The sequence below is a fragment of the Coturnix japonica genome, chromosome 12 (assembly GCF_001577835.2).
Source record: "Coturnix japonica isolate 7356 chromosome 12, Coturnix japonica 2.1, whole genome shotgun sequence".
NCBI classification, from domain to species: domain Eukaryota; kingdom Metazoa; phylum Chordata; class Aves; order Galliformes; family Phasianidae; genus Coturnix; species Coturnix japonica.
The window spans coordinates 3,464,367-3,483,299 of record NC_029527.1 but is presented as its reverse complement, the minus strand read 5'-3'; the positions used below and the strand labels follow the sequence as shown (position 1 = coordinate 3,483,299).

Sequence of the window (18,933 nt, the reverse complement as noted above, 5' to 3'; positions counted from 1 at the left end):
CAACAATGATGTTGGCAGACTTAAGTCTGCTTGTGGCACCAATAAACCTCTTAAAATAAGAATCTCCAGTTAATTAAATCCAAACACTGTGTTTTAATATACTTCTAACTTTTAACTGTTATCACAACGCTGCAGAAACAGCCATTCCACCCAAACCATGCTTTGCAATCAGCTCTTATCTGCAGTTTGGACTCTTCTCACATCCTACCATGCTGAAGAGCACAATCAGAACTGGAAACAGAAAGTCCTTGAGCACTGAGTAAAATGTTGACATCAGGGCAAGTTCAGAGAATAAGTGGGGGATCAAGCAAATCTTGCCAGGGCTGGGTAAAATCAGAGTCTTGCTGAGGCCAGCAGAAAATACAGCAGTCATCATTACACTTAGAGTAAGCTTTTTGTACTGCTGATATCAGTAATGGTGCACTGGAAAAAAGGCTGTGTAGGAATTCATGCTGCAGTTGCATGTTGAAGCTGGTTTTTTGGTGGTGGTGGGTTTTTGGTATGTTTTTTGTTTATTTGTTAATTGGTTTGGTTGTTTGCTTTTAAAACGTTGCAACAAGAAAGTTCAGTTCTACTGAATCCAAAGCCCTGGTTACAGGAAGGTCATTTCTCTGGCCCTTATTATTATTACTAGATATTATCTAATAATATCTGCTTGCTTTCAGAGGTGAAACTCTGTTGACATCATTCTAACAAACTCATTTTGCTGAATCAGTGGTAAAACAAAAAGCCAAAGATTCATTGTGCCATTTACACCCTTTGTTGTTTTAAAACAGAAGAATAGCAGATGGGCAATGAGAAATTCAATTAAAGCCCAAATGTTCCCCAGTGCTGCTAACAATGCCTCTCCTCTACCCAGAGATACCACCAAGAAACCCAACTGGAAACTGGTGCTGAAGGAAAATTTATGCTGACATCTTAATAGCTTCATAGGGAGTCTGTCAGCCTTTAAAGCAATTATTTCAACCTGACAAATATTTTTACAACTGAAGCTAGCTAGGCCAAAACAAGCTGAAATTACAGCACTGTCTTAGCTCCAGGGCCTTGATGCTTTAGGAGGTGTTTGGGATCAGCCCATTTGCTGTGTATGTATAACAGATGTGGATTTACATAATCTGCTAAAAACACTCACTGTTTATGTTCTGTCTTTCCTGTCTCTTTCTTTCCAGCACTGAACATTTGGTGGACCTTAAATCAATTAAATGTAATAAAATAATCATCAAACTTAAAAAAAAGTTTTCTTGGTATACATATGTTTGATAATGATAATGAATGGGTCTTGTAACATAAAAACCAGGAGATCTTCAGTGAAACAACTTTGTATGCTGCCGGCCTATCAATCTAAATGATGTAAAATGTGATTTTTTGTAAAGAAGACTTTTTTGTCCAGATGCTCCACCTGTGACAGACCAACCGGCCGGGTGCTACTCTCAGCCTCCCCTACCCCCGGTGGTTGCTAATGCAGGTCACCATACAGAAAAGATTTTCTAGCACTTGAATGGAACTGGGTGAGACAAGGTACACCCCTTTCATCACACTTAGCAAGACCCTTCTCCATAGCTGGAAAACAACAGTTGTCCCTCCTTTGGAAAGTAGGATGCTCCATCCCAGGAGGTGTTCAAGCCCAGGCTGGATGGAGCTCTACACAACCTGAAGGTACCAGATTTGGAGCTGGTGGCCCTGCCTGCAGCAGGTGGTTGGGAACTCAATGATCCTTGGGGTCCTTTCTAACCCAAGCCATTCTGTGATTCTATGGAAGTTCCATTTCAACCAGTTTAACTTCCCATTAATTCACTTCTAATACAAATAACAACCTGAATACAAACGAATGCCACACAGACGCTACATCTGCGGAGGTGAACTAAACTGAGTGAATAAATGGAGAGACTCCCAACTTGTAAGCACATCGGTTGCACTAATTTAGTCGGACTGTTCACAAGTGCTACCTGTCAAACTGCATTCCACAGAGTTGTCTTTTTACCCATGCCAAGAGAAGACAGAAAGTCTCCAGCTGAGAAATCAGGGCTCGGGTCTGGGGGAGCGGCCATGGGCAGAGCCCAGAGGGGCGGGACAGGACGGGGGGAGGAGCGGGGGCAGCCGCTGCATCTGCCGGCCGGGCAGGATGGTCGGCGGGTGCGATGGAGCCGCCTGAGGGCTGGGACCCGTACGGGCGGCCGGCCCGGCGCACGCAGTGGCTGGTCAGCGCCCTGGCTTATCATTACGGACTGGACCGCGGCGTGGAGAACGAGATCGTCGTGCTGGCCACCGGCCTGGACCAGTACCTGCAGGAGATCTTCCACCACCTGGACTGCGCCGGGGAGGGCAGGATCCCCGGTGAGGATTTCCGCACGCTGTGCCAGGTGCTGGGGCTGGAAGAGGCGGCGGAGACGGCGGCCGATCCCGAGGAGTGCGCGGCGCTTTGGGACGGGCTGTCGGCCGAGCTCACCTTCCGCCAGTTCCACGCTCGGCTCTGCGGCTACTTCAGCACCAAGGCGGGCAGCGCCGTGCCACGGCTGCCGCTGGGCCGGGAGAGCGAACACATCGAGACCCAGATCCGGCTGCGCAGCCCCCGCCGCCGCCGGAGGGACGCGGCCGGGCCGGGCTCGGGGCGGCGGGGCGGGGAGGCGGCGGAGCGGCGGGCGGCAGGGACCTGCTCTGCTGAGTGCTACGAGGAGATCGTGGCGCTGGAGCGGGCCGAGGACCGCATCGCTAAGCTGGAGGAGGAGAACGGCAGCCTGCGGGAGCTGGTGGAGGACATGCGGGCCGCCCTGCAGAGCAGCGATGCGCGATGCCTGGCGCTGCAGGTACGTACGGCCGGGAGCGCCCCGTGCGTCCTCAGTGTCAACTTCGAGCCAAGTTTCGTTTGCTTTCCACTTTGGCTCTTAAGGCAGAAATGCCGTAGGCTCACAGCTGTGACAGCGTTACATCACTGCAAACCGCCCTGCTAAAACTGCAGCGCATCACCTAGACGTTTAACATCTAAGGTTAAACAAACCTGTATGTATGATGCTGCTTTTTTATAGCTGTGCAGCGGTCAGTCAGATCTATAGCTTTTACACACTGCTGTGTGCTGATATAGGGTTGTGTGCTGCTCATAGAAACAGCTTTGGGACCCTTTTACCTGCATAAGCAGCTACTTGTTCATAAATACTTGATCTCAGAAACCTCAGCAGCATGTTGTCTTCAGAGCACAGCCATCAGAGCTCAGGGCTAAAGACAGTTCTGCTCGGGGACTGATGAACAGCCACTGGCTGCTGTGCAGGGCCCCAGAAGTCATGGCCTGTTCCTGCTGTACTGGCTCCAGTGAAACCAGCACGTACTTAACAGCAGTTAAACTACTCTGGCATGAAATAGCACAGAACAGACTGAGCACTCAAGGGCTGTTTCCCATTTCTGGTGACTCAAATCAGGATGGATTTAATACCATCACAGCACCCATGGAGTTCTGCTCCATATCTGCCACTTGGCATTAGCTGGCTGCCCACCTTCATAGCATCCAGTACGAAGGCAAAGGATAGTTTTACTGTTTTCAAATGAGCACCACTAGCAGTGGACTCTTGGTCCACTGCTGAACACGGCTTAAAAAACAAAGTAATCAGAAACATTTTTCCAGAATATTTGCCTTTTGAGCACAGACCAACGTGATGACATTAAAGCTAAGTAGGAACTGCTGCGAGGAAGTCATTTTCCCCTTGCATCATTTAAAAATTAGATTTGTAGATACATATTTTTAAACCTTCTTCTAGAGATTTCCTTGTCTCTGTATTGTGCAAAAGCAGGCAGTTTGTTACTTATTGATCTACTCATTGTTACTGTATGTGATTGAAGTAAACAAACAAATCAATCATTTTCAGTCTTGATTAAAATGGCAGTTGTTTTAAAATACATAAATTTGTGCCTGCTTTATGCTCCTGTTCAACATAGGTAGGACTGCGGAAAAGCCACGCTAACCATAAGGAAGAAGGAACCTGTTTTATAGGGAGTAAGAAACTGTTAACACAGAACCACTCCCAGACCAAGTGCCTTCAAAGTGTCCTGAAAGAAGTAGAACTCATCCGGAGCTCCAGGGATGGGCAAATCGAAGAAGCAATTAGATTCAATCAAGAACTGGAACGAGAGCTGAAGAGCTCTCAGGAAGCACTAGTCAGTCTGGAAGACTGCAACCGTAACCTGAAAAGGGAGCAAGCAGAAATGAGGAAAAAGGTAGAAGAGGCGAGACAGGCAGTCCGTAACAGCCTTGGCAAAGTGAAGGAGCTAGAAGTGAAAGCTAACGAAGTGCCACATTTGCAAGTATACATTCAGCAGCTAGAATCTGAACTGCAGCACTACAGGTAAGTTTGAGTCCGTCAAAAACCACCATAGAATCACAGTATGTAAACACAATTTAACTTGAAAATCACCGCTTGTAGCTTGACGTATCCTCAAATACATCCAAAATACAGGCAGAAGGAAATCAGGAGCTACTTAGCAAGGTAGGAATCTGAAAGTGAACCCGGCACATTCAGTAGAAGCCAAAATATGATCTACAGAGAGCTGAAATTACTCCTCAAACACAGGGCAGTAGGGCTCAACACTGTCATACTTTGAGAAAACCTCAAAAGCAGTTCTTAGCAGTCTTTCAGTCTGTTTCCAAAACACTTGCTTTTTCACCTTTACTGACTAGAATAAATTCAGTAATTTTCTGCTGGTTACGCTACACATACAAAACCAGCTGTAATCAGCTGGATGATGCTCCGTTTGCTACTAAAGCTTTTCAGCTTGTCATATGAATTGGAGAAAAAAACTCAAGGCCAACCTCTGGCCAGATGATTTAAATACTGTCAGCAAAGAAGTGATAATGTCACAGCAGAATCTGGAATACTCAAGAAAGAAGAAGTTAAAACACTTCCATTAAAACCCCATTATAATACATGGAGAGTCTCAAGCAAAAGATACATCATCTAACAAGAAACCAGTTTTTGATAGCATAAATACGTCTCCAAAACTAAGAGTCGGTCACAGACTTAGTGGTACGCTGGTTTTGTTGCTTTTTATCTCAGATAAACTTGGTTAGTTAAAACCTGGATGGTTTTTTATTGCTAGGCAGATGATTCTGCCCAAGTTTCAAATGACTTGTTGGATGAAATGTTTGTATTTTTATTGATCTGAAGTAAGGCAATACTTCTAAGAGTACTAAAACTAGCATTCTGATATGTTGTCTATTCTGAACTCCTTGTCACTTCCTAAGCTGATACTTCCTCTGTTTGCTTATAAGAAGAGTTCATACTGAGTTATTTGTAGCATCATAGCTATTGTACTGCTTTATGAAGTAAGGAAATTCTAAAAATAATGATTTTATCCGGTGTCTATAAGCATTGTGTATGTTAACATCTGCGTGTCTGCAGAAGATAAAAGCATTTATTTTGAAGTCTATAGGATTTTTAAAACACCACTGGGTCACGTAGTGTTCCAGGTGACTGTCATTCACAGGAGAGTTTGGATGAAAGAATCCTAGTTCCTGAGGTAGATCACAATACTTTCTAATCTATCAAGTTCTCCCAGCCATGTGCAGAACAGACTTAAGATGAGTTCTTGTGCTGCAGCATTAATTCTCCTAACTATTAAGAGTCATTAAAAATCACTATTGAATAGGAGGAGATTAACTACTTAAAGACAATAAGAAAATCTAACCGGGCCTTGCAGAGCAAGAACTTTTATGGGTTACACCAAAACAAACAGTGGGAGTTACAAAACCAAAATTATATGTCCTTCTTAAGATGTCTTCGTTTGCAGTAATTTATTGTAAAACTGAATGGTAATTTAAAGTGACTATAAATTTTAGGAAAGATGCTGGACTGACCACATACTTATTGACCCCAGGACCAGAGCAGCATCCACATGCAAGACCTTTTTAATGGGTCTCAATTCCATATCAGCCATCAAGCATTTTCATCTCTATGCAGTACAGCTCTTGGCATAAACAGCCTAACAACGGAACCACTTAATGATGGCTACGACTTGCGTGCCTGTGGTCACAGTCCACAATATGTGGAATGCTATAGTTCCACATATTCCATAGAACGGTACAGAGATGCCCAAAGAACAAGAGAAACAGTAAATAAAGCAATACAGAGCTGTGATCATAGAGCTTAACACCAGCTTGGTTGTCTACCCTATGCAGCCACTGACATCATAGCTTCTCCCACTCAATTTACTTGCTTGCAGATGTGGTACAGATGTCATAACCTAATTCTGCTCACAGAAACCAGCATTTTGTTGTGCAGAAGCCAAAAAACCCTTGGGCGCAGCTTAGCAGAGATGCAAAGAAGCTTATGCTGAAGGAAAGACAATGAGTTGGCCAAAGCGTGAAGATGGAAAAACAGCTGCTACATCCTGCAGGTTTCTTAGTCCAGACAGTTGATGGTAATTTTGTTTAAATTGGTATGTATTTAAGTACATTACTACTCCAGATTGCAGTTCTGTTTCCATATGCCACAAAGTTTGTAAGCATACAAGCAGGATCTAGGTTTGGCATGAACAAATGCTGCAAGGTAGTAGCAGATAGAAGGTGAGTGGGGATTTGTGTATATTATAGAAAGCATTTAAGGCTACAGATTTCTCTCCTGAGAATTTACCTCAACTGGCTTGGTATGACCACTATTTTAGCTCAGGAAAAGCCCAATTTCCTTCAGAGAGGACCATATTCATTAATGAGACTAGTCTATGGGTTCATTCTGCTCTCCTCTTCAATATTTCCAAGGTAAAGAAGGAAATGATTTCCTCTTCAGGTTCCAGCTTTCAAAGCTCTGTAAGCACCTAAATCCCACATCTATAGTTTCATTTTACATTATCTGGCCATCAGTTAGTCCTGGAATCACAATAACCTTAAGTTATAAACCCTAATTCAGGAAACAATTTCAGCATGGAAAAAGTTTGCATCTATTCAGGAAAGCATTTAAGTACCTGCGAGTGATTAAATATTTTCCTGAATTGGAGTACCTGAAAACAATTGGATTTTTCTGTCCACAGATTCACATTTCTGCACATTGTACGACAAAAGTTTCTACCAAGGTGTCTGTTAAATATTTGCTAACTAATGGATCTATGAATTAAAAACAAATTTGTCATTTTACAGTTTGATGCATGAATTTTTCTAATCACATTGCTATATTCCTAAACCAACCTAGTAGACCAAAGACTTTTCTTGCCCTAGAATGCACACTACATTCTTCCTACAGTGGATGCACATATCTGGTTTTAGTCCCATTTTCTCCGCTGTTAGAAATTTCTGTTAATTATTGTTTAATTCCTACTAATTTAATAAGTCAGCTGAGACAATTCAAAGGTAAACTGTGAGAAAATTCCTTGCTGAAAAGCATTTGTTAAATTCATTTCAGAGCAAAGAGAGAAGTAATGAGAAATGTTACGTCTTCTCATGTGGTATTGTAATAAAAATATGTAAATTATGTCAGTATACAGAAGAGTTTAGGAGGTTATGCAGGTATTCACAGAGTCTTATTTTGAATTGGTACACCTGATTCCATTTTCCTAGGTATAGGGCTTGTCATTTGTTATTACAGAAGCTCAGCTTCCAGATGCTGCCATTCCCTCCCAGTTTGGTGCCAGTTGTACATTTGCAGGTTAGAAGCATAAAAGACCATACTTGAATGTGGTGTCAGGACAGACTCTGGCTACCTCTGCTTGATAGATTCTCTTAATCTGAGAACAAATCACCTACATCTATTCCTTGAAATCTATTTTTTTTCCCTGTAAATTCTATTCCAAGCTCAAGGTGACACCACCTATATATTCCAATATAGTCCTATGATACATATTGGAATGTCACACAAAAGCGTCACAGCTACTACTTCTAGTTTTCCATTCAGCCATTTTCCCTGTCAGAGAAGGAAATAAGATTGGTTTGACATGAATTGCTCTTGCCAGATATAAATTGGCTCTGTTTTCTATACTACATTGTAGGTGGCTTAAAAATTGATCGCTAAATAAAGGTTACCATTTTTTCCTCCTTAATAGCACTGGAGGGAATAATAGGATTTAACAGCCTTCTTTCTTTCTTTTCCCTTTTTTTTCATCCTCATGTAAGAAATAAAAGGGTCATTTAGAATTTACACAGACTTCATAATAGAGATGTTCACACAAGTTTTATGTTGCTGTGCTGGCCAGCAGGACAGTAATTATATAGGTCAGTGAAAGGGGCCATAAAATACCAAAAATGCTTCCCATATGCATGGTCTGTCTCCCAAATTACTTAATTATCCATCAGCATTTTTATGTGTTAATGAGTAGGAATCATTTTTTGCTTGGAATGCAGCGTGGCTTGTTTCTTTTCCTCCTAGTCTCTTATAAATGTGAAAACGGAGGCCTCTCTATCATCATCTCCCCCATCTTTTTATCCAATTAAGTTGTCAATGTTAATCTTTCTAAATAGTCACTCTTCATATTATTCCTACAGCAGAAGTAGTTCCATTTTTTCATCTCTTTTAGGAGAAAGTGTCCTGATATTTTCTCTAACTCCTCTGATTATTCTTATCTCTAAAACATGGCAAGATGGACCAAACAAATCCAAATCAATCATCCAAGAAAAGGAGAGGAATATGGAAATATTCCTAACCAATATAGCATCAGCTCTCTTCATTGAAGAACGCAAAGCTCTAGGAAGGAAACCTGATCCAGAGAATAGTGTGTAAATAGTAGGTTATTTCCAATCTGAATGATAATGCACATTTTACACCTAGGCATTCTGTCCTTATATTTAGAAAATTAGACCTTGAATAAAAAGACTGGACAACTTTCTACTTGAGTAGCATCATCAATATCAACTACCTGCTGACTGTAAGCTGATGTGCATTTTGGGAATTGATGAGATGGCACAATTTAAATGGAGCTTGTGAGCGTATACTTGCTGGACACGAAAGACTGCATAGAACCACAGATGATAAGTACATCCTTGGACTAGAGCAGTGACAGTCAGGGAACAACGGTGACAGTCAGTAAGAACAAAGACAGGAAGCTGAACTCATGAAGATCAGAAACATTAAACAAACTTTCTTTATAGAGCCCTCAGCTCTAAGAACATTCAGACTTCATATGAACTCATGATAATCTATTTTCTAATTTTGCTTATATCTAATACTTTCTTCTACCTAAGACTGAGAGAAGTTATATATTATGTAGTGGACTGCCAAAAATGTCAGAATTTCAGAAGTTTTCCAAGAATCTAACAGTAGCAGATTATGATGTTCCTGTCATATGAGCCGTAGGCTACTTGCATGTCTCTAGCAACAGAAGAATCATAAGCCAAACAATCAAATCAATCACTACTCTCATTAGGAACAACTTAACAAAAGTCTTTGATTTTATAGAACAGGATAATGGAATGTATTTTTTTTATACGGGAGAAATAATTATACACAGAAGATTCTGGCCTTCTTCAGTGCTGCAATCATAACTACACAGGGAAAACTGTCCCCTGGTTCCTCACTAAACCTGCCTTTTTATCTGGCCTGCCTTGTTTGCTGTGTTTGGAGTCATTCACTGAGCACAATAGCAGCGGCACATCTGTGGCACCCGACCACTCATTGGGCTGGACATGCTTTCACTGGATCCAAGGCTTCTCTGCAGATCTAAGGAGGAGCCATTTGTGGAATGGGCTGGAGCTGTCACACAGCAGCCCCCACTGTACAGCCCTTCCTAGCAACTGGGATGTTAAAAGTGGACTGCCAGCCTTGCTGTAGTCAACAGCAACAAAAAGGCAGCCTGAGCCAAAGGAATTAACTTTGTTCCTTTGTCATCTGCGGTATCTGACACACACAGCTGCCTGTTAAAGCCATTCTCTGCACTTCTGTGCATCATGTAAATTATTCTAACCCCTCCTGCCCCACAAAGATTACTGTTTGCCAAGGAGTGTGCAGGTGGCATTACTGCAGCTCCCACCAGCCCTGCAGGACAGCCCTGCGCCGCCCTCCCTCTGCTGGCTGCACCCTGGGCTTTTACAATTCCTCATCCAGAAGAAGAGATGCCTTCTACTGCCAAAACTTTCCAGGTGCTGCTGTGTATCATCCAATTGGGATTATGCCAGCAAAAGGCAAAGATCAATTTCATACACTAAGGCAACTCCTTAACTAAAACAAACTGCTCTCTGATGTTCACCTTCCACATCATTTTGTAAAAATGCACTCCCTGCTGGAGGCTGTGCTCTGCTTGGAACAGTCACCTCCTGTTATTGCAAGAACAAATATTCAAGAGAAACACACACAGATTATAAATAGTTCTCAACTGCATTGCTATTGGATGGACTGCTGCCTGACCCCTCCTGTACCAAACATGGGTGATGTGCCACAGGGCTTCCTTGGTGCCCAGCTGGGCAGTGATAGGACTTCACCATGTGCACTGCTGGTGTGCTCAACTTACAGACCTCAGAACTGCATTAAGCTTGATATGACTGGGCTCGCAGTACTGATGCATCAGATCCCTCTGCATACAGATACAGGCAAAGAAAACTGAAGCTTGCATCACAGTTATTCTGGGAATGGAGTTGTCAGTTTGACAAGACTGGGATTTATGCATCCTTCTTGCTGAGAACCAACTAACATTAGTTTATGAGAGCTGTGTAAAAAGAACCAATACGTGTTACCAAGCAGAATGCATCAATGAGCTGGTAGCATGAAGCCTCCTACCACAATGTGTTATAGCTCATTAGAAACCCCCTGATCCAGCTACAAGGATCCCCCGTTAGCCTCTACCTTGCTTCTTACACAAACCTGGCATGTTCTAACCACTTCTATGCAAAAGAACATCTGCAGATAGGGAAGTCTACCTAAGCATTTCAGTTTTCCCTGTCTCACTAACACAGCTCTGTGTGACTGGGTCACACTGCGTTTCTCATGGCTCATACTCTCACATAGTCAGACCTGCTGGATTCACTGGAGGCATTCCTCTGCTTATAGGACAAACAAGACCATAACCAAGAGATAAATCTGTAACAGACTGAAAGTCTTCCAAATCTCCCTGAAAGATACTTTAAGGAGCCAGCCATAGTTCAAAAAGTTGCTTTGTCTTCAGGTTCCATTTCTTCAGTTAAGTAAGACAAAGTAATACTATATCTTAAAGTAAATGTTCGTGTTCAGTTTGGGTCCTTTAAGTCTGCCTCCCTGGACATCAAAGTCCAACAAAAATGTGAAGTGAAAATACCAGGGTCTAGATGCTGGGAGGACCAGACTGCTGACAGTACTGTAGTCAGGCACTCAAAATTATGTGTAGCATCAAATACTTAGTGACTCCACCTGGCCCTTCCAGAGGCCAGGCTAAAGCAAACACACTGGCCTTATTTCAAGTGGTTTTAGTGCTTGTCAGTTCTGCTGTTAATTCACATAAAGTACTTAGAAAAATCAAACAGTGCTGATAATCTACTCTCAGGAACAAGCAAAGAGCTCTGCGTTTCTTTTAGCATTTTACTCCACTGGAGGTACAAAAGGAAAGGAAAATGTAATTTTTTGTTCTCTTCCCTACATAAAACTTGAAAATTTCTTCATTAAAACGAGAGGAGGAATTCTATTAATGTAATTAGAAGCAATTATTTATTCCTTGCTCCTCATCTCTCTTTCAGGATATATAAGATAGTTTTTGTAAACAGATACTGATCGCCCAAGTTTTCAAACAAGTTCAACTAACTCATTCTGCCAAACTCCTCTCAGAACATGGAAGGTTAATAGCCTGCAGGGGAGGAGGCACCATCTTGAGCACATCCCAAAAATGACAATGATCTGACGAGATATGAAGTCACCCTAGAATAGTTCAAGAGAGATTTGCACATACAAGTTAAAAATTAAAATCTTTTTTTAATTCATGTGCCAGGAAAAAGCACAGAGTTCTGAAAACTGGAAATGCTGGAGGAAAAAAGCAAACTTCTCTGACTTGTAAGAAGCAGCTTGCGGTGATGCAAGACCATTATTTAGAAGTACTGCAAATATTTGCTGGAGTGCCCTGGTCTGTTTGTCCATCTTCTCACTGCAGTCATAATTTCTGTTGGACCATCAGCTATGTTTACTCTGCTACTCTCTTCCCTTTGTTTGGGAAAAATTGTTCCCATTTTTTTCAGCTTTATCATCATCTTGTCTGCATGCCATGCAGTGTGATTAAAGTCTAGACTGATATTGCCTTTCTAGTGCCTGGCTGCAGGTCTTTTCCCTCCACCTTTGTGGAGAAAAGTTCTCTCAAGGGTTGGTGTCTGAGTTTCAAGTTCTAATTGCATCACATTACACATCATCCATTTCAAGAAAAGAGGTGCCAAGTATTAAGAATTGGATTATGTTGGAAAACTCTCAAACCTTTCAGTAGATGCACAGAATAAAATCAGGCCCTGTGCTACATTTCTTTTCATAGTATAATGTTCCATTGTAGGTTCATAGTGTCACATTAATCATAACACTGAAAAATCTGGTACACACAGCACATCTGCTCTGCTTTTATTCTCTGTACTTGACCCCATCGCATGTCCTTGGCATTAGTCCATGTGACGTAAAAGCATCTCATTCTGCATATGGTGAGGTCAGCCAAGTTGAGAGCACAACTTGGTCAGGTTTAAGTGGAGCTCTGAATGTGATACGTTCACACTCCTGGAGCTTCTGTGCATAATCAGAACTATGATTAGCAGAAAATGACACAAGGCTGAAAATGAGCAATCCAAGCTAGTGCTCATGAAAAGCACAGAACACCAGGTTATGTGTGTCAGCAAATATCCAAGATGGGATGTCCAGCACTACACACACAGCTGGAGGTACACCTATATTTTGTGATGCGTCAAGGTGTTGACACCCACTGCATCTCCTCCAGAGCTGAGCACAACAAAGTGGCATCAGCACAGCATTCTCAGCCCCTCAAAGCTCCATGGCACAGACACACCAACACCAGCTCACCACAATTAGTTTATGAGATTTTTACATTGTACAGCACAGTCTCTACCCTAAAAAGCCCAATTCCAACAGGTACTCTGTACTGAAAAGCAAAGAGAAAACAAGGGAGGTGTTTGTAGTGATTTGACTTGGTGACAGAACTGGCAAAACGTAGTAACCGGACCAACTGGACCTCTCCAACAATGACTGTTTCCATTGAGCTCAGAGCCAGTACTGACAAAGCCCTGGCTGTGATCAGCCTTTGCAACAGGGAAGGTCCTCCGGCTGTGAAATATTACCACCGAGGTAATATTCCTGGGTGAACACACCACCTTTGAACCAAAGACCTTTCAGGGTAGCCAGAGGGCTGATATCTGTCAGAATGGTTATGATTAATCTCCCTACAGCAGAATTATATACTTGCTTTATTCTGGGGCTGCAAGTCTTACACTTGCCACTTTGTCCCCTGTTGAAACAAAGAAGCTCCATTATAGTGCCCTTCCTATCATTTGTGTGCTATGTACTCCTGCCTCCCTTTCACTACGTCTCAGCTTCAATCTGATCTTTTATTTTTTGCTCATTATCATTTTCAGTTTCCAAGTGGTTACAGATGCATTTTTAAAGTAAAAAAAAAAAAAAAATTAAAATTAAAAAAAAAATATCATAAACTTAAAGCTTTTTAGATGAATATTACACAGTATAATAATTATTCAAAGGGCAAATAATATGATACTTGGATTAGAAATGCCATTTTAAGTTTGATGTTCTGCAACAGAAATCATGGTTGTCAGCTACCCATTATGTCAAGTACTTTCTTTGGTCACTCATATAACACAAGAGAAAATATTCTTGCGTGGTTCAAACCACACTGTGAGAAGATACAAAAAGCCATGGGCATTGGTGCTCCACCTACTCAAGTCTAATTCTATTAATTTGCATTTACCTGTGATTATATACAGGATACACACAGAAAATAGTTCCCGAACAAAGCAGCGACTGTATAAGCAGAGCCCACGAAAGACACACGGATCCCTCCAGTTTATCTAGCCAGTCCCTGGAAGGCAGAGCTCAACTGGCAATTTTTCCTTCATGTGGCTCTATAAAGAAAAGGCCACGGTGAGCAGGAGCAGGGGAAGAAAAAGCACTTTTGCTCATTATCGTGAAAAAGGAGCTGTCAAAGTGTCACCTTCTTTCATCCTTCCTGCTTTGCCAGCCTTTTCTTGACCCAGGGAATGGAAGCTTAAATCAAACAGTCAGAATGAATGATGAAACTGCACGGTTTGTACTAAACAAAAAAGGAGGCTGCGGAGGGTGGTAAAAAAGGGGGCCCCATGCAAAGGAGATAGACAACACTCAGCTGTTTGTTTCCTCAGTTTCATTATGACAGAAGCTGGTGTTTGAACAGCCCTGGTGGGAAGATGAACCCCCTTTCACTTTCTATCTATAAGCACAGTCTGTATGGTTCCCGCATGCATAAAATACACTGTGAGGCTGAGATGCTTATTTTGTGGTCGGAGGGAACAGGATTAGTGGGATCTCAGAAATGGTCAAAATAGAATTTTAGTAACAAAAAATGGCTGATGTTACCCAAGTTCTGCATTGCAAGGAGGATGATGTAACAGTTCACAAGAGGCAAGACGAACATGAACTGGGAGAGCTGCTGAAACACAGAAAGATATCTACATACTGAATTGCTTCTAAAATTTGCTTCTTGAATTACCTTACAATTCAGGATGCAGAAAGCCTAAAAAGTTAAGATTATAACGAGCACAGACATAGAGTGCTGTTGCTCACAGTATTTAATGCTTCTAACATCACCTTTAGCATGGAAAAGATGAACTACAAATTTACAGATGCCCTTTAATTCTTTGTGCAACTAAACAAGAGCTGTTTTCAAGGATATATTTGAAGTACTGTTGCTACAAAGTATGACCGATACCTGGAGATTACCAGAGTTTAAAACAAATAACCTATTACTCCAGTAAGAAGAATTTCCAAGTTGTAGTAATAAACACTGGCTAGATTTTCAGAAAAATCTCCAACCCCTCTATTTTACTGCATTAACTTTCCCCTACTAACAACCTACCATGGGACGCCTTGCACACTCCTCATAAGCAGCTGTTCATGGGACATAATGAATAGGATGTAGGATTAGATAGCTGAAGAGCCTAACCAAAATTGAATATGACAAAACCCAGCAGAAGCCCCTGCCTTCAAGTCATGCTTTCACATCCTAGACCCAGCTTGACGGATGTCTATTGTCCAGACTCAGATTACTTAATTCATTTCCATTCAAATTCAGAAGTTCCCTGCCGAGCTGGAAACGAGCATGTACTGTTCAATGTAGTTGTCAGTTTTTTGTGTAAAAGACAACCATACCAATATTGCAAAGATCCTTTTGATCCGCTCATGCATAAAGCAAAATTTAATCTGAAAATCAAGGCTTAGAGTTTCTGACATGCTGGCATAGCAAATATTTCCTATGTGAAGCCAAATAACTGAAAAAGATCAGTTGTATGAGTGTTGGACCAATGATTATAATCATAGTTAATGACGTGGTGGCAAGCAGATATTTTTAAACATACTGTATGTTTATCAGAAATAAAATACTTACATTTACTTGGCTTTCATGCTGTTTGCAGCTGCCTGACATTGACATGTTGGTATTATTCTGTTCAAATTTTCTCATTTAAGTGTCCATTGCTTATTACATGCATATGCATGTGGTATTAGTGGTTCCATTTGATGATTTAAAGAACTTAACGATACGTCACATTCACAGTGTGTTTTCAAGTGTCTGTACCTGCCAAAAATGCATGTCTAAATTAGTTTCTCCTGTGCTGCCAGTGAACGTCAGGGAGAAAAAATGGTGCTCCATAGCTCTGAAAGAGGGCTTTTCATCTCTTCTAGTCTAGGTAGTCCTGAGATAAGAAATATACAAAACTGAACTCCAAAGTACTTTGCAATTGGCAACATATGCACAGGAAAAGAAAACGCATGTAACTATGAAATGAACCATGCACTAGGTGAGATTGATTTGATAGCACTTTGAGATCTGCATTAGCATTACACACAACATTTTATACATCTTGTAGAAGAAATAAATATGTTGCCTCAGAATGCTCTTACTTGGACTTCAGCATTTATTATATGGGATTAGAGGAGCTCAAGAACACCAGGTATAATTTGAAGAGGTGCTAATTGCCCTGAGTTCCTGCAGCCCACTGATGGCAGGAAGGAGCAGCTGGCTGAGGCAGACATATCAGCTATGGGAGGCCATCCAAACACTTGCAGAAAAAGATGCAGCTGCTAGAGAGTATGATTATTATGCTTATTACTTTAACATAAATTTAAAAAAAATAAATAAATAAATGAAAATCTTTGGAAGGTTTTTGAAGAGTAGAAAATGAGTATCTTTCAAGCTGGCATCTCATTAATGTGTTAAGATTTATCAGCTTATGTTTTTTCTGTAATAATGCAGTAACAAGAGAATTCAATAACAGGAAGAGCACTAAACGGGGCAGCACTGTAACTACAGTTCAAAATCCAATTTTCCTAATGGAAACTGTCAAAACCCATCAACTAATTCCACCCTTAGGGATAAAAGAAAGACTATTCTGCTATCACAACTTTGCTGAGATGCAGCCTTTAAAATTCAGTGGGATGACAGAAATAAACAGAGCTTTGAAAGGAGTAAATGTGATTTCTTAAGTCCTCTGTTAGACCTTTGAAGCCTTCCAATCCACTGTACATAAGCACAACCTGGTTTTATTGCACTGCAAGAAGTGGTCTGCCTGCTCAGCAGGAATTACTGTCCTATGCGTTTCTACTGTTGCAAAGTACCTTAAAGTAATAGGCTCTGACCCATGCTTGGCTTGTTTTACTGTGCAAAGAGAGCCAGCATGCAGACAGAAAGGGCACTCCGCACTATTTAACCAACCTCCTTCCCAATAGAGGGGAATAATATAGCCAAAATTAATGATATGGTTCTGGGGAACTGTGGAGCTGTTTAGATACCTCAATAAGCTTTTACATATCACTGAGGATATGTTTTTTACATACCAATTAAAACACAACTGGGTCTTTAATCAACATTATAAGCCATCTCTGCTTCAAGCCACTTCTAAAATTCAATTCAGTCCCTCACAAAATTATTTCTCTTTACAAGCCTTCACGAGAAAATCAACCATCACAAATGTCATGTAATAATGGGACATTTTCTGCCATTTGTCAAGACTTTGCTAAACCCTTTGCCAAACAGTAGCAATATGCTCTGAAGCAACCTTTGATGCAGCAGGGCCTAAGAACTGAAGTAAGCAGTGGTCTTAAGGGATGCTGGGAGCTTGTATGTCTGCCACTGTATCTTTCCCACACTGCTATAAGCCCAAATACCTAGATTTCTGTTATTTTGATGTGGGTGCTTAAATAATAGTTTTTAAAACAGCTGCCAGAGTTCACACCATTCGATATCCATCAGAATAGGCACCTAAAGGTTGCTTGAGTCTGTCATGTGTGATGCAATTTTGAAGCCCTCTGAAATAGGTTTGAGTGTGGTATACCCTTTCTTTCTCTTATTAATGCCGTGCTTGGGTTTTAACTAGAAATCTGGAGATAAGGGGCTTGGCTTTTCACTTTTAAGCAAACACTTTGTCTACAAAATGAAATTTATTTTTTATTTATTTAGTTTTTAATAACCAGCCTAGACCATTCATCAAATCTGGAGCCTATCACTTCTCAAAAAAGCATTAATAGTTGTCCTTACATCTGAAACTAAAGTCATTTCTATTTCCAGTAGGACAGAAGCTTGAAATGAAGCCATATTTATCCTAAATGTTCCAGGTCTGGCCAGGATTAATACAATTCAGTGAGCCTTTTCTAATGCAATCCAGACTTCTGCATGCTCATGGGATGTGGTCATTAATCCCTTAAGGACATAAATGCACAGCTGGCTTTGTTTACTGCTAGTATCTTTATTGTTGTTTTAAATGACCCGCCAGCTATTCGATGTTTAGGTGCTCATGCCCTGTTTCAAGGAATTTATAACCAGGAGTCCAGGCAAAGCAGTTAAATTCCACCCTTAGCTGTTATTGCTGGCCTAATCACTATAGTGCATAAAAATCCACTGTTAGATGATTATTATCATCTCTCTGTTACTGAACAACATGGCACAGCGGACAGCATGGAAACATCATACAATGACAGACTGTTGCAAATCCCTTCAAGTAATAAGTACAATCAAGAACATTCTAATAACTGTAACTGATGCTTTGGAGTGAAAAGGGGTCTCTAACCTTAATTTCAGGCTAAACAATACACATATTGCATTTGCACTATATTGATTTCTACTATTGATTTAAATATACAAAACGAAAGTAAGATTAAGCTCCAATTTCTCCTCCAATTTCCTCAGATCTATGTAGGCTACTAAGTTCCCTTTGCAGCCAGCAGTTTCCTTATGTGACTACACTTGTTTTTAAGGTTGAGAGCTGCAAACAACCTTTCTCATCCTTTCTCAGTGCTTGCAACAAAAACTGTAATTTCTCCAAGGCAATTGGTGCTTCATGGGACTCCAAGGAGAATGGATCAGGAAGGGGCTCTGATGTGAAATCTATAGAAGATTTTGTTTAGCAGGTTTTTCTGCATGACATTTTACGCTAACCTTACTTCCTTTTCATAACACACCCATGGATCCTAGGATTTGACATTTTATTGTGGAACGCAGAAAGAGTTGAGGGAAAAAATTAAGTCTCAGATGCAAGAGGGATGGATCAGCATTAGGAAGCTTGGGATCTCATCCAAGGCTGAGGCATGAGAGAAATTTTCCAAGAGACTTGTCCAAGGTAAGAAATCAGGAATGGAAAAGATGGCTTAAAAAATCTGGCTGTAGCAGTTTAGATATCAGACACCTACTATGAGCTAAGTTGAAGGGCTAAAGCTATTTTTATAAATACTTTCTTTAAAAAGTTTCACTATAGTTCTGTGATGTTAAATTTAAACCACTGTTTTTGCAGTAAGATAATACAAGTAGTATCACCTACTGTTC

At 41.1% G+C, this 18,933-nt stretch overlaps 2 protein-coding genes across 6 annotated transcripts in view; one reads left to right on the top strand and one right to left on the bottom strand.

Annotated features, from left to right (window-relative positions):
- CFAP92 (cilia and flagella associated protein 92 (putative)) overlaps positions 1 to 18,933 on the bottom strand; it is a 76,415-nt gene that overhangs the window by 19,089 nt on the left and 38,393 nt on the right. The gene's annotated exons all lie outside the window — the stretch shown is intronic.
- Positions 2,082 to 18,933, top strand: part of EFCC1 (EF-hand and coiled-coil domain containing 1) — a 31,489-nt gene continuing 14,637 nt past the window's right edge. For 2 of the 5 annotated variants that reach the window (XR_001557880.2, XM_015874725.2), the window contains exons 1-2: positions 2,082 to 2,804; positions 3,925 to 4,331. Coding sequence is in view for 4 of the 5 variants with exons in the window: in XM_015874725.2 (XP_015730211.1) it covers positions 2,139 to 2,804; positions 3,925 to 4,331 (1,073 nt within the window). In the remaining variant the exon portion in view is untranslated. The remainder of the gene's footprint in view (positions 2,805 to 3,924; positions 4,332 to 18,933) is intronic. The other 3 variants (XM_015874723.2, XM_015874722.2, XM_015874724.2) reach the window with 2 other exon arrangements.